We start from the raw sequence: 16540 nt of genomic DNA, 5'->3' as shown, positions 1-16540 counted from the left end.
ATGCAGCAATATTAATTACATTAGTAATGTCTTATATATTAACGTAAATATATAATCACCTTTAGGATTTATGCAATTTAAAATAGAACAGGGAGAGATAAATTTGGCTATGCAATAACATTAAAATCCAAGGAGTGGTAAAGTAGTTCGAGAACTGACCTCCTCTTTTCTTATCCTCCCGTTGTGATTCTCTTTGAACATTATTGACGTGAATGATAAATCATCGTAATCTGCTTTGAAATGGTCAATATTCAAGAATCAATTTGTGAGTTTCAAATTTAATGATTATTTATTTGATCGTTTATTACTAGCTTCTTGTCACGCAAGGAGAAAAGGTTAGTTAATTATGAAATTTTAAATAACTTGCCTAAAGATATTTTATGTGAATATATATATATATATATATATATATATATATATATAAAATCTGTAAATTATTACTATTGCTTAACTATCCACCACTTATTCAAACAACAATATTAATTGCATTAGCAATGTCTTATATATTACGGAAAAGGGTCAGAAATCCCCTTAACGTATTAGAAATGGCTTAAAAATACTCTCCTTCCATCTATGAGTTCAAATTTATACTTAATGTAATTTTTAGGCTTAAAAATGCCCCTCTCTCAATGGAAAGATGATGTGGCATTGATGGACGTTTTAATTAAACATGTAACATTTATTTAGTCCGGGAAAAAGTGAATTGTTTTTTACTAAAAACTTGAAAAAAATGAAAATATTTTTTTCCCAGTTTTTATAAAAAAAAACTGCTTTAAAAAAAGCTGAAAAATATTTTCTAAAATAATATTTTTGTAAAAACTGGAAAAAAAAACTGAAAAGCAATTTTCTAAAGCAATGTTTTTGTAAAAGTTGAAACAAAATATCTCCTCTTCTTCTTCCTTCCTTGTTTGTCCATATGCTTTCTGAGTTCATTTTTATATATTTAGTTCTTCTAATGAGTCAGTATATCAAAACTGAAATATTTTCGTTTTTTTCAGTTTTTAGTAAAAAAAAAATTCATTAGTCTCGGAAAATGTAGCATTTATTTAGTTAAACATGTATCATTTATTTAGAAATAGATTGGCTTTCTGAGTTCTCGAAAAATGGCATTTTAATTAAATATGTAGCATTTATTTAGTCTGGAAAAAAGTGATTTTTTTTTTTTTACTAAAAACTGAAAAAAACAAAAATATTTCAATTTTGATGTACTAACTCATTAGAAGAACTAAAGTATATAAAAAATAAACTTAGAAAGTATATAGACAAACAAGGAAGGAAGAAGAAGAGGAAATATTTTTTTTTTAGCTTTTACAAAAACATTACTTTAGAAAATTGCTTTTCAGTTTTTTTTTCAGTTTTTACAAAAATATTATTTTAGAAAATATTTTTCAGTTTTTTTTAAAGAATATTTTTTGTAAAAACTGAAAAAAAAATATTTTTTTTATTTTTTTCAGTTTTTAGTAAAAATAATTCACTTTTTTCCAGACTAAATAAATGTTATATGTTTAATTAAAACGAAAAAGGGTCAGAAATGCCCTTAACGTATTAGAAATGGCTCAAAAATGTCTTCCTTCCAACTATGGGTTCAAATTTGCCCTTAATGTTAAAATGCCCATCAATGCAATATCATTTGTCCGTTAAGAGAGGGGCATTTTTAAGCCTAAAAATAACATTAAGGACAAATTTGAACTCATAGGTAAAATGAGGGCATTTTTTAACCATTTCTAATACGTTAAGGGCATTTCTGTCCCTTTTCCGTAAATATTATTATAAATATATAACCATCGTTAAGCATAGAATTGGATATTAAATAGTGAGAGTGACTATCAAGTAACACTAATAACGAAGGAGTTGTGAGGTAGCCTGAGAACGGACATCCTCTTTTCTTATCTTCTTACCACAATTTTCTTTGAACATTATTGACTTGAATGTTAAATCATTGTAGTATAACGTAATCTGCCGTGAAATGGTCAATATTCAAAAATTATTCCATGAGTTCGAACTTTAGTAACTACTATTGTTCTCTATTAATTACTTTAATTAAATTTAAAGTAACTCACTTAATGATATATATATTTCACATGTAATATATATAATTCACAGATCTTTTTATTGCTTAGTTATGGGTTTAACGAACCGCCACTTGTTCATACAATAACATTAATTGCATTAGTAAATAGTAATCCCTTTTATACTCTCTCTGTTTCAATTTATTTCAATTTATGTGAACGTATTTTCTTTTTGGTCCGTTCCAAAAAGAATGACCCATTTCTAAATTTGGTAATAATTTTTGCTTAAACTTACAATTCTACCCTTAATGAGAAGCTTTTATAACCATACAAATACTCTGGATCCCTTTTTGACTTGTTTAGGATTACAAATTATAAAAGTTTTTATTTTTTTTATACTCTATGCCCAGTCAAACAGGTTCGTAGGAACAGAGGGAGTAATTCTTAAAGGTGATTATCTCTCTTAGTAGTCTCTTTATTATCTCGAAAATTGTACAGTAAGAGATACTACTGGCTATGAAATCACACTAGTAACGAGGGGGTGGTGATGTGGTCCGAGAACAGACCTCCTCTTTTCTTATCTTCTATCGTAAATCACTTTAAATATTATTGACTTGAATGTTAAATTATTGTAATATGACATAATTTGCCTTGAAATATTCAATAATAAAAAATTACTTCATGAGTTCGAACTTTGGTAATTATTTATGTGGTCGTTTCCTACTAGCTTCTTGCCACACAAGGACAAAAAGTTAGTTAATGATGAAATTTAAAGTAACTCACTTAAAAATATTTCATGTGTAATATGTATAATCCACAAGTTATTTCTATTGCTTAATAATGGGTTTAACGAACCGTCATTTATTCATACAATATATATTAATTACAATGGTAGTGCCTTATATATCAACGTAAATATATAATCACCTTAAGAATTATAACTGAAAATAGAATATTGAGAGATAAGAATAGAACTGAAAATAGAATACTGAAAATGGAATGGTGAAGTAGTATATATGAAAACATGCCTCCTCTCTTCTTATCTTCTCGTCGTAATGACTTGAGTGCTAAACCATTAAACCTAACGTAATTTGTCTTGAAATAGTCAATATTAAAAAAATTACTTCGTGACTTCCGAACTTTGATAACTAATTATTTGGTGGTTCTTAATAGCTTCCGCCCATACAAAGAGAAAAAAGTTACTGTACTTAATAAAATTTTAAATAAATCGCTGAAATATATTCCGCGTGTAATATGTATAACCATCACTTACTATTATTATCAATGCAATTAATGAACCATCACATATTTCGGACAACAATGTTAATTGCATTGAGAATCTCTAATAAATCAACCAAATCAAGTTTAATTAGGTAAAAACAAATTAGTACATACTTAATGGAGTAATAAAAATCTCGATTTTGACATTTTTTGCCAGGGTGCTAGGTGGCCCCACCTACCCACGGACTTCCCACCCCAAATCTCCATCGTAAAAGCCTCCATAGACGCCTTCTAAATAAATAAATACCAAACGAAAACCTCTCCTCCAAACCCCAAAATCTCTCTCTCTCTCTCTCTCTAACGCCTTGTTTGTTTGTGCTAATTTTCATCTCCTTCTAGAAAACCCCGAAAATCTTCAACCGAAATATAGGCCGACACGTACTGAGAGCTATACGATTATTGTTAGCACTCATTTAGACTATTCAAACAGCCTAGAATTTCAACTGGCCCAAAGAATTTGGAATCTTTAATTTCACCTGATTGATCCTTTTGGGTTAAATTTTCATACTGCCTGTTTCAATATGCCGCCGGCAGCCGGCGTTGTTGCGAATTCCGATCGAGTTCACTTTATGCCTACAGCTGGTGGTGCTCCAGTGGTCCAACCACCTCCCATGATGTCTGAGACATTTGCTAAGGATGCCATTTTAGCGTGGTTCAGGGGCGAGTTTGCCGCTGCGAATGCGATTATTGATGCGCTCTGTAACCATATTACTCAGCTGGAAGGCGGCCGATCGGAATACGAATCTGTTTTCGCCGCCATACATCGCCGGAGACTGAATTGGATTCCAATTCTTCAGATGCAGAAGTATTATTCCATTGCTGATGTCACGCTTGAGCTCAAAAAAGTCGCCGCTAGAAAGGTGACGGACGTGGAACAGAGTGATGTAAAAGAAGAAGAAAAGGAGAGTGAAGTGAAAGAATTGCTTAATGAAAAGGCTAAATGTCATGACGAAGAGTCGTTTGAGAACTCCGAAAATGGAGGCGGTGAGGTGGTAGATGAAGATTCAATCAGAGAGGATTCAAATGGATCGCCGGAAAGTGAGATCACGGATACAGGTAAGTATTTTTTTTAATGAAAAGATTTACTATTATATTATTTGTTTTAAATATTTCGGTCATTTAATTCAGGTGCATAAAATAATTGGAAGGTGTTTCAATAATCGGAATTAAAATATAGAGAATATTCCTTCATTTCCAAATCTTGTACTATGTCATTTTTGCTCTGTTTTCTAAATATCTCTTAGAATTTAGAATTGAGCGGCGGTCCGGAATTCTGTGACTCTGTTTATCTCCTTGAAAGAGACTTGTGTGTGCTTTCAAGAGTTTTAATGCTTAATTATCTAGAAATTCATCTTAAGTCCAAAAAAGAATGCTATTACTATTATTGGGAAAGTCAAAGTTTCATTATGGCTTTTTCAGAACGTGTTTTAAAAGTTTGTTATTAGAAAAGATTTTGATTTTGTTGTATCTTTTATGTTGTTTCTAAAAAGGTAAACTTTATTTCAAAAAAATTAAGAAATCTGACTTCAAACAGAAAATTATTAAATGTGTTGATCCTTTCACTTTCAATCTGACTATTGTTTTTGGGATGAATGATCTCAATCTAACTCTAGAATTTGAAATGATGAAATTTCTCTTTTTTTTTATTTGGTTAAATTTACAAAAAACGCTCATTTCTTTATTCTCATTACTCGAACTCGAAACTCTTAATTAGAACTAAAAGAATATTACCTATCCCGCCACGTTCCTTAGTGACAAGAAAATTTCTCTATATTTCTCTTTTTGTTTCCATAAAAGGTTGAAAAATTCTTTGAATTTTATTTTTTCGAAAAAAAAGATCCAATTGAACACCAAAGAGGGAATATTCTTTCTATCCCCCGAGCACTCAATGGAAGAAGAAAAATCAAAGTCAAGCAGTAGGAAATCTAATCCTTGCTCCCGCGTTCAGTCCTTTTCAGCTTGTGGAAAAATTGAAACGTGACATGGGAGAAATTTCAGTTTTCAATTTTTTTTTTACTTTTTTCGGGATCGGTTTTTGTCAATGAATTTCAAATTTCACGTGAAGTTGAATTTTAGAATATTTTGGAAATTTTCTAACTCCAAAAACCTGCTTTCAAAAAAAAATCACTCAAAAAAATTCAAAAACTGTTTCATATTTATTTATGTCCGACACAACTCTAATTTTCAGATACTATTTTTACTTGAATTTTACTTTATTTTAAAACTTTTTTCTGATATTTTACAATTCTTATGTCCAAACGCCCACTAAAATTTTCCTCACACTATTCGATCCAAAATCACATTGTTTTGGTGTATTGAATTCAAAGTGAAAGTTCTCATCCTTCTCGACTTACTTTACTGTGAAAAAGAAGACAGTTTTGTTAAAGTAAAACTGGCAAAATCACCCGAAATCTCCAGATTTTCAGCTTTACAATGCCAATTCCAATCGCTCTCGAATTGGAAATGAAAATGATTAGTTAAATGCTGTTGACTTCCCAAGGTTTTGATGGGAAAAAGGTTTGAAAGAAGAAAAAGCTTGTTGTAATGTTAGGTGTTGGGTGCAGCAGAATCAGAATTCAGAACCACAGTGAGTTGCGGTGTATGAAACACGCTTATGCTAGTTACTAGTTAGTTGGATGCCTCGATGTGGGTATCATTGGCTCATTTAATTCTTTTTTTGCTTTATTTAGTAGGTGGTCTCAAACGTATGATGTTTTGACCAACGTCATGGCTCTGTCTCGTTGGCTTCATCTTAGCTAAGGTTTGGCTAGTTTTAGGTGTAGTTATTAAAAAAATTAATTTGACTAGACACTAAATTTAAGAAGTAAGAGAATCATATTTTTAGAAATAAAATTGAATATAATTAAATTATTTCTATATATGAAAACTTTCTTAAAATAAAAATTAATGTAATAATAATACACATTCATACTAGATAATTTAAAACACAATTAATTTAATATAGTATAAAATGAAATGGCGAGTACTGATGTAAATCGTTAAGACTATGGCGAGTTCACCCCGTTGTCCTGGGTGGCTGGTTCACTTTTTGTGTGATCCAATAATTTTGGGGCATTGGGCCAAGCGGACTTGTAATAGTAATTCCGTATTCATTTGGTAGCTTTTATAGTGTGGGCCCACCCATCGCTATTTCTCTTTCCTCCCCATATGTTAGTGCAGGCTGCTTTCCTTTTTTGTCGCAATGCTTTGGTGGAATGTTTATTTTTTGGACTTAAATTATACACATTCTAAGTATTACTACTATATAAGAATTTTTTACTGGTAATATGCTTGTTATGCTTACCTATGATAGCTTTTAAATTACTTAATAGCATAATACATTTTTAGTGTATAGATATTTAAAAATATTTCATTTAAACTATTATCCCAATTATATAAAGAATATTTTTTTTTATCCTCCCCTTTGATCCCTTGTTGAAGTTACTGCTCCTTTTGATGACTCGAACCCACAACCCTAGGGTTGTAGTTGGAGGGTGCTGACCCGAACAACACTTTTTTGTCTTGTAAAGAATATTTATACTAGCAATGTAGTTTAACCAATTTCAGGTTATCCATCTAGTCTCTATAAAAAAAATTAGCTGTAATCACTTTTAAAAACTTTACCCTATTTTTGGGGGGCTTATCAATGGTGGTTATGTGAAGAATAATGGAATTGGACTCCATAAGTACCACTCGTTTGGTATCATTATGTGGGGACTAGTTCATTTTGCCCCATTCTTTTACAATGACTTCTCTTCAGAATGTTATGGTGTCATTTCCATCAACTATAATGTGGTCAACTAGAAACATTCTGTGCCATTGTCCTTTTTTTTCCTGTTTGGCAAGGGCCGTACTTTTGTCTGTTAGCTAAATTAGCCAGAAACTAACACTTAACACCACTGTGAATATTGTGTCTGCAAAACAACTGTTGTTGTCTCATAACCAAAGTAACATGGTCATGTCAATGGTATAACATTACGGGGGTTTTAACATCAAATTATATTAATTTATTAAGGTTAAATGATTTAATGGGGTAAAAATATGCAATAATTAACCTATTTAGTGAAAATTTTCGAGAGTATGCACATACTTAAATGCTTTCTTTCATTTTATAGGATCCCAAGAAGTACAGGATTCTGTGGAACTTTGCTCAAACCATGAAAATTGTGAGACAAGGCATGACCAGATCAAGATGACTAAGGGGTTTGTATCAAAGGAACCAGTCAAAGGACATATGGTAAGTCCTCCATTTCCTAGATATTTTACATCCAAAGCTTTCACATATTAAACCTATTGTTGATCCACATTTCCATATATTGCGATTTCAGGTGAATGTTGTAAGAGGTCTGAAGTTATTCGAAGACATATTTACTCCGAATGAACTCTCTAAGTTAGATGACCTTGTGAATGAACTTCGAGTTGCTGGTCAAAATGGTGAACTCTCAGGTGGATCCTGTGATTCGTGACGCTTTTATAGTTATTGTTGTTTCCTTTTTGGGGCGAAGTTATGAGATAGTAAAGGACACCTTCTGTAGGTTTGCTGGAGCAGGTTTGGCGATTCGTTTTTCTTTTTGACTAATTGCAGCTGTCTTAAATTACTATAATAGGCCTTTCTTAAAAAAGGTTTAACTAATATACACTAACATTACACTGTCTTGCCTAAAAGATAACTACATCTAATTGTCCATAATAAGTGGAGTTTGTGACTTTTTTATAATCCTGGCAAGTTTTGCGACGCCTGCAATGTCATTAATCTGATTTACAAGTACTTCATCAATGTGTGATCTTGGATATTTCCTGATTTATGTGTGATCGTGTTTCAGGTGAAACTTTTATTTTGTACAACCAGCAGGTGAAGGGCAGCAAAAGAGAGCTGATTCAACTCGGTGCACCAATTTTTGGGCATGTAAAAGAGGATACCACATATCAAAAGAGTAAGAAAAGCTGTGTCTTAAAACCTATCTATCTGTTGTTACTATATTGTTGTTGTATACGATTTGACCCCAATTCTCAACTTTAATGTTCAAGTCTAATTTCTACTATATTTGTCATAATTTGGAAATATCAACTTTCAGGTAACAATGAGCCCATTCCAGCTCTTCTGGAAGGTGTCATAGACCACCTGATTCAGTGGCATCTAATATCAGAGAGTAGAAGACCTAACAGCTGCATTATCAACTTCTTTGATGAGGTATATGATCTTATTTTAGATTGCCTGCTGTATTTTCAGCAATATAAAAACGAAGCCTAAATGCTTTTGTGCTGCTTATTTAGGGGGAGTATTCGCAGCCTTTCCTGAAACCACCTCACTTGGAACAGCCAGTCTCCACCCTTCTCCTGGCTGAATCAATGATGGCATTTGGGCGAAGTCTTGTGAGCGATAGTGAAGGGAACTACAAAGGATCGCTCATGCTTTCTCTTAAAGAGGGGTATGTACTTCATTTATTTGAGGGTTTTTACTCAGATGAAGTTTGATTTGCCCATCTTTAAGCTTTTGCATGTTGCTTGAGGAAAATGCTGATAGGGATTCCAATCTGTTAACGAGCTTCTTTTGATAGGAACTTGCACTTGTTTTTCCCCCTTTTTTTCCCCCAAAATGACTATTCTTACTTATGGTTGGTTTTCTCCCATTTGTTCAACATTTTGGCAGGTCTCTTTTGGTCATGAGGGGGAATAGTGCTGATATGGCCAGGCATGCCATGTGCTCATCTCCTAACAAAAGAGTTACAATTACATTCTTTAAAGTCAGAACAGAGATTGGAAACAATTTTCCAGAAGTTGCTCCTCTGACTAGAGCCATGACCTTATGGCAACCTGGTGTTCCAACACAATATGCAACTGCAAATGGAGTTCACAATGGTTATGAGCCAATGGATGTGATCCCCAAATGGGGTGTCCTTCGAGCTCCGATGGTTATGCTAGCACCAGTGGCGCGTCCACTAGTTATGAGCCCCCGAAAGGCTCCTCGTGGTGGTACTGGTGTATTTTTGCCATGGAATGGTGGATCCAGAAAACCTGCAAAGCATCTTCCGCCGCGTGCTCAAAGAGGACGGTTCCTTGCACTGCCTACCCCTAGTGACTCACCTAAATCAGAGACCACTTCAGAACCAAGTTTGGATCTTGATGGGAAATCACCATAGATTCTCCAGTTTGAAGTCTTTAAACACCCTTTGTAGCTGAAGGGGCTTTCTCCTACTGTGTACAATGAGTGAGAATGAATTTGCTTTCTTTTTTCTTATGGTTTTCACAAGGATTTTCCTTCTTTTTTAAGGTAGACATTAGGCGTTGGCTGCTATACCTGTCCACCTATGCCAGCCATGGTAGGCTTTAGAGATAACTACTGAGCTTAGGTAAATGGAGTGTGTATTAGCCAAGCAACAGGCTGAATTTTGTATTTAAGGTTTTGTTTTCAACATCCATCTCTCTAAGATCAGTAGGGGATCATTTTAGGTAAATTACACATAGTTTTTGTGCTTCCTGAACTGGAATTCATCTTCATTGACTGGTTCATCCTTAACATGCTAACATGCTCAGAACTCCTCAATAAAGGGGGTTTTCAGCAAATGCCAGAGGAAATTTGGTTTTAGACTTCATCTCAAGTCCAGTAGACATTACTTTGCGACTGGAAGTGGAGCTAACCAACATACAGTGAGATCAAAATATGATAGTCGATTATTATTACTTTCCTATAGCTAAAAGTTAATGATGTTCTTTTATCTAATCGCACGTTCAACATTGCAAGATGTAAAGAGGTTGCCTTAGGTGTACATGTGGACTGGTGGAGTGTTTTTTAACCCAAGCAAATCAAGTGACAGATGTGACTTCTTAAATTTTGTAAACTAGCAGGAAATAAGGACCCTTGCTTTAAAGTCTTTCGTGCAAGGAATAATGATTGGGTCTCAGACTGCCAAACGAACTGTTGACAAATAGACACCACCTCCAGAAACATTCCATCAGTACTATTCAGTGCAGTACTTGATACTAGCCATACATGCAATGATAATTTACATGTCTCTTATCATTTTTTATCAGCTGTGTTTTAATTAAGTTTTGTATTTAATTTTAAAAAGATAAGAAGAGTAAGGAAACACAGAAGCATAACAAAGTGTTCCTGCAAACAGTTCCTGACCATTGGACACTAATCAATTTTTTGAGAATGAGATTTATCAAATTTGGATTGACCCAAATTCTTCAGACGCAGATACTGGCTTCTTTCAATCTATTTCCAATATGAGACAAAAACTTTGATTCTTGGGGGCGAAGTTTCTTCCTAGATTGCAAGGCAATGAAAGTTTTTGGAATGGCTCTGAAGCAGGTCTAGAAAAATCATTTGGAGAATTCTTATAGATGGTGTGCGGAATTAGATACAACGCTTAAACTGTTGGGGGATTTTTTTGCCCTCTGGTCCATTTCTTTGTGAACATGGCTACATCATTTACTTCATTGAATAGGAAACGTAACTGGAGATGAGCCCCTCCAATGAATAGACCAGTCAGTGCCAAACAAACCCTTTGTCTATGACTGGGCGTTCGGGCAGTTCGGAGTAAATATAAAATTTTGGTATGAATATTCGGTTTTCGGATTAAATAAATGGCAATCCAAATCCAATCCAAATAAGCTCTGATTGGATCGGATTCTTTAAGTTCGATTTTGGATTAATCGGTTTGAATATTTTGAATATTCGGTTTTGACCCTATAAGTTTAAATGCTTCTTCTTCTTACAGAAATAAACATCCAAATAAAGTATTCATGTTAAATTACCTAAAAAGTTTTTCATTCTCACTGCAGTCACCCAAATAAAGTATTCAAGTAATGAAATCATTATCAAGAAAATACAACAAAGACATTAATAAGGCCGATAAGAAGTAGCAATAATAAGACGATGTCCAAATAAAAGTATTCTAACGGTAACTTAGTAATTATTATTGAATATATGATATAAAGTCTAATGAGTAGAGTATTGAACTTATTACTATTGGCATATAGATAATGTATTAAATATAAAGTATAAAAAATTAATCCAATATACAATCCGAAACTCAAAAAATTTAAAAATTAAATCCGAAATCCAATCTGTAATCCAAAAATCCAATAAATTCGAATTTAGATTTGGATTTCGGGTTTGCCCAAACTATGCCCGCCCCTACTTTTGATAAATCGATGTAGCCGCAGACCATATAAGAGAATAAACAACAAATAACTTGAATATGCTTATCCTTAATGACAGTCTTCAAAGGAGGGATGCTGGGTTGAGGGGGCCCTAAAATTCATCAGCTACGTACAGGTGACCCTTTCGTACTTAATCATTCTATACTAGAAGTAGAAATAGCAGCAGTAGAAAGAACTCCAGGTTATTCAGCTTATCAAGTTACAGGAGTTTCGCTCTCATGAAATACGATTAGGATCCTTTATTTAGTTGCAACAACCACTTAAACCACTGATGCCAATTAAGAAAGAAAAAAAAAAGAAGGGGGGGGGGGGGGGGGGGTGAGGGTATAAGGTACCCCAATATTTCCATGGTATGGCGAGCTGTGCAGCAAATGGACTCCCTGCAGCTAAAGTATTTTCTCTGAGTTTAAAAACAATGACATTAGTGGATTAGGAAATTCTGTGTAGAAATAGGGAGGTGAGAACATGGAAGGTACAGTTCCCTTTTGTATCTAGTTTCTATTCATCTGTCCACCTTCTTTTACCTTTCTTCCGTTCGAGGAGACTTTTTATGAATACAAATAATACCACAAATGGAAGCACATTTACAAGGTCTAAACGGATGGCTCTTGTTCAAAAGCATAACTGCAGAAGTGCATAAGAGACTGAGAAATAGAGGTGACCACAAGAAAATTTGGCCCCTATATTTTCACATGAATGTTACCATGATACACAACACTGATTACTTCAAAAACATTTGACCTAATGTAAAGGCGGAGAAATTTTTTATACCATCCTCCCAATTAGTGGTTTAAGACATCTTTATTTTTTTAAATGACCAGGAACTCCGTCTTGGGCTAACCCTTAGGACCAACAACAACCTTCAAAACTCGGGGATAATGCGCCCGCCTCTCTACCTTAAACCACTTCAATGCCAGGCTTAGTTCGCATGGCTCAGGACTTGGGACCGAAGTCACATGTCCCCCAACCTTTTCCACTTGAACTAAAGCCCTGAGGGCAGATGACATCTTATTCTTATGTTTCATAGAAATGGCTACCTGAAAGACACAGATAAGCTTTATCCAACTGAAGACTCTCTGCAGATTTGCCTTATTTTAATGTGCTCATGCTTATATAAGTGGCTGAACTGGTCGACCAAAGATAATTTAAAGTGACGCGAGTATATGACCACCTGAGGAAGTGCTAACAAAACATTTGGTTTGAGCAAGGAAATTGTAGAATACAGAGAAGCTCAACTGACAGTTGACTCATGAAGAGGGAGGTGAGAACATGAAGGGGAGCAGTCAGCGTTTATCTAATGGCAATCTGCCTCCTTTCCCAAGACATATATCTCATTGCAAGCATTTTCCTTTTTTGATAAAGTAATAAATTTTACGGATTAATCTTTGGCAAAACCAACATCAGTACCAAAAAAAAAGTACAAAACCAACAAAAAGAGATCATTTTCTGCGAAAGACATTCAATCTTCTCTATATATCACATCGCAAGCATTCACTACATCATTCAAAAGAACTGAACACACTTCACCGGGGAGTTTATAAATGCATTAGAATAATAGGATAGCACTTTGTCTATGAACGTCATTGCTTTCATTCAAATTTCCCAAGTATACAAGGTGCAGAAAGACATGTTCACTTTTTATAAATGAACAGCTGGACATAACAAACTTGACTATTAAGCTAAAACTTCAATATAAAGAATGAAAATCATGAATCATGATTAAACAAACTGCATGATACGAAGAACATTATCTTACTTTTACTAGGTATCAAGCGTTAACGTTCAACTCTTGAGTTATGTTGCATACTGACAACTTTGGCATCCGGCTTCCTGCATATCTTAAGTTTGTCTCAGAATCAATCTTTCACAGGCTAATCATCATCTTCAATGTCCCAACTCAAATCCTCATCATCCTCTTCAACACTAAGCCTCTTCCTCAAATCAGCTCTATTGGAACTTGCAGCATGAGAAGTTGCCTTTTTGTCGTCATTACACTCAATGTCTTCAATCTCAGCCCAATCCAAGTCCTCCACATCAGCCCCCGTCTTGTGACTTGACACTATAGAGACATCACCACCTTTACCAGATTCATCCTTATCACCTTTCCCCTCTGCACCTATTGCCGCCCTCTCCTCCTTTTTATCCAGAGAAGTAACTTCAGGGTCTTCTTTCTTACTATCTTCGCTATTCCCCTCCTTCTTACTCAAAGAAGTAACTTCAGAGTCCTCTTTCTTACTATCTTCGCTATTCCCCTCCTTCTTACTCAAAGAAGTAACTTCAGAGTCCTCTTTCTTGCTATCTTCGCTATTCCCACTCGATTCTACGACATGGATCTTGCCAGCACCATCTGCATTAGACTGATTCTCTTCTTTCCTACCAACAGTAGCTGAACTTAAAGTTTTTGATTCATCACTATGAGCGGCCTGTTTAACAACATTGGTTGAATCCTCTTTGCTTGGTTCACTTTTATCCGGAGGCACTTCCTTTGCAACATTAGCCGAGTCCTTATTAGCAGATTCATTCTCAGCCGAAGCCAATTTCTTTACATCATCAACGGAGCTTTCAATAACAGATGAACCCTCTTTTCTCTGCTCATCAACTTTCGATTTGGCATTGCTCTCTTGTTCATTATCATCATCATCATCAACATCCCAAGACAATTCTTCATCATCATCATCTATAGATATTGCTCTCTTCACAAGCTTAGCTCTAACACTCTCTTGCTGCTCAAGCTTGTACACTCTATAAAAATAACGACACCAAAACGTCTCATGATCAACTTCATTAAGCACAACCCTTTTGTAGATACCTTCTAAAGATCCAATTTTTCCAATCAAGGTCTCAACTTCCTCATTTTTCTCCTTCAAATCAAACCCTAATTTCCACTTCTTGTACTCCTCTAAATCCTCAGGCTCCAAACAGAATGTATTTGGGTCATTTTGGATATTAATCAATTGAGATTCGAACCGACTGTACCGGGCCGAGTTCAAGACCCGATTTTGATCAGGGGTTTCGGGTTCAACATCATCAGAGGATGCTAAAAGGGAATCTTTACCTTGTGAAATAATCTCAGCCGTAGATTTGATGACGCCGTCAATAACCTCGATAGAATTAGGAAGATCCTTAACGGCCCGACTAGCTACTTCACGGAACAATTCGGTTTCTTTTTTCAACCCGGATCCGAATTCCTGCAGATCCTTGCGGTACGTCTCGAGCACTGATTCGGATCGAGTTGACAACGTCTTGAACAGACCTCCGAAGCTCCAAACACCGCCGTCACTACCGTCGGCAGCTGAATCGGATCCTGAATCGGGTGTGTGATCCGGGTCAACGTCGACGTCATTGTCAGGGGTTTTGTGTGATTGTTCAGGTGTAGATTCTTGGGGCTTTTTGGGTATTGGGGGGTCCGGATACGGATCGTCAGATAATATAGATTTGAAGAAATTCATAGCTCAGTGAATCAATTTGGAGGGAAGAGTTTCAGTGGTGGTGATATTCACTTTGCTTTTTCTTTCCTTTCAGTCGAAGTGTCAATTTTTTTAGATGATGTTTTCTCGCCAGTTGGCAGTTCCCAACTCTCTGACGAAACTTCATTGCCGGGCCTACTTTGCTTTGCACTTGCTCTCTGTGGTTTACTGGACTATTTCTTATAGTATTGGGCCTGAATAACTTAAAGAAGAATGAGATTTTTTGGGGATTTGCAGTCGTACCTTATATTTGTGCCACATTTTAACTTGTACCTTATTTATAAAAATTATTAACTTGATAGCCAGCTGACAAAAAATTTATAATAATATGACAATTACACCTCTGACAAAATATATAAAATCTGCATCACGCATTAATCGCGTGATCTGCAACCTCATTCGTGAAAAGATATCTCCTCTTCTCCTATCAACAACTTTATCAAAAAAAATAGAAACTTGTCCAGATTCATCTTCATAATCACACTTGCATGAAATTGTTTCACCTTGAAGCTAAAACTTCATGCTAATGTAGCATGAAGTTGTTTTATGTTGAAGCTAAAACTTCATGCTAATATAGCATGAAGTTGTTTCACATTGAAGCTAAAACTTCATGCTAATGCATGCTGAAGTTATTTATCCTGCATTCGACAGTTTTGTCATGAGTTTTATCCGAAACTTCAGTCTGAATATGCTGAGGTTATTTAGTTTATTTGCTAAAACTTCAGACTAAACATGCTTAAGTTATTTAGTTCATTTGCTAAAATTTTAGACTAAACATGCTTAAATTTTTTAGTTCATTTGCTAAAATTTCAGACTAAACATGCTTAAATTTTTGTCTTGCAGTATGTAATTTTCTAATGAATTTTTGCTAATGCATGCTGAAGTTATGTAGTTCATTTGCTAAAATTTCAGACTAAACATGCTTAAGTTTTTTAGTTCATTTGCTAAAACTTCAGACTAAACATGCTTAAGTTTTTTAATTCATTTGCTAAAATTTCAGACTAAACATGCTTAAATTTTTTAGTTAATTTGCTAAATTTTCAGACTAAACATGCTTAAATTTTTTAGTTCATTTACTAAAACTTCAGACTAAACATGCTTAAGTTTTTGTCTTGCAGTATGTAATTTTCTAATGAGTTTTTGCTAATTAATGCTGAAGTTATTTAGTTCATTTGCTAAAATTTCATATCAAAACACGTTAAAGTTTTGTCATGCAATCTAAAGTTTTGTCATGAGTTTTGTCCAAAATTTCAGTCTAAACAAGCTGAAGTTTTTTAGTTCATTTGCTAAAATGTTAGACTAAACATGCTTAAGTTTTTGTCTTGCAATATGTAATTTTCTAATTAGTTTTTTCTAATGCATGCTGAAGTTATTTAGTTCATTTGCTAAAATTTCATACCAAAACATGATAAAATTTTTCCCTATAGTCTACAATTTTATCAATAGTCTTTTATTAAAGAATGGATAAATCATCTTTTTAAAATACTTTTAACAAAAAAAAAATGGGTACGGATGCAAACGGAAAAACAAAATGGGTAAAAGTTAAAAAGGAGGCGAGCAAATAGGACGCCCCATGCAATTTTTACGGGATGTTTTCGTTCATATACAATATTT

General features: G+C 34.4%; 2 protein-coding genes across 2 annotated transcripts; one reads left to right on the top strand and one right to left on the bottom strand.

The window, feature by feature from the left end:
• Positions 1-3536: 3536 nt before the first annotated feature.
• Positions 3537-9703, top strand: LOC104094898 (RNA demethylase ALKBH10B-like). The gene is made up of 7 exons (XM_009600916.4): positions 3537-4346; positions 7406-7527; positions 7619-7736; positions 8114-8224; positions 8366-8481; positions 8565-8719; positions 8941-9703. The coding sequence occupies exons 1-7, from the start codon at positions 3812-3814 to the stop codon at positions 9428-9430; spliced, it is 1647 nt and encodes a 548-aa protein (XP_009599211.1). The 5' UTR covers positions 3537-3811; the 3' UTR covers positions 9431-9703.
• A 3322-nt stretch (positions 9704-13025) lies between these two features.
• Positions 13026-15074, bottom strand: LOC104094899 (uncharacterized). Its single transcript, XM_009600917.4, has one exon. It carries the CDS (start codon positions 14906-14908, stop codon positions 13331-13333), a length of 1578 nt encoding a protein of 525 aa, XP_009599212.1. The 5' UTR covers positions 14909-15074; the 3' UTR covers positions 13026-13330.
• Between the last annotated feature and the right edge of the window lie 1466 nt (positions 15075-16540).

This window comes from Nicotiana tomentosiformis, chromosome 1 (genome assembly GCF_000390325.3).
Source record: "Nicotiana tomentosiformis chromosome 1, ASM39032v3, whole genome shotgun sequence".
Taxonomy (NCBI): domain Eukaryota; kingdom Viridiplantae; phylum Streptophyta; class Magnoliopsida; order Solanales; family Solanaceae; genus Nicotiana; species Nicotiana tomentosiformis.
This window is presented reverse-complemented; position numbering and strand designations above follow the sequence as displayed.

Excerpts from the sequence above, each read along its gene's own strand:
- LOC104094898 (XM_009600916.4), top strand. The coding sequence starts at position 3,812 with ATGCCGCCGGCAGCCGGCGTTGTTGCGAATTCCGATCGAGTTCACTTT. Across the intron at positions 4,347-7,405 it reads AAGTGAGATCACGGATACAG|GATCCCAAGAAGTACAGGAT; the intron begins GTAAGTATTTTT and ends TTCATTTTATAG. Across the intron at positions 8,225-8,365 it reads GGATACCACATATCAAAAGA|GTAACAATGAGCCCATTCCA; the intron begins GTAAGAAAAGCT and ends ATCAACTTTCAG.
- LOC104094899 (XM_009600917.4), bottom strand. The coding sequence starts at position 14,908 with ATGAATTTCTTCAAATCTATATTATCTGACGATCCGTATCCGGACCCC.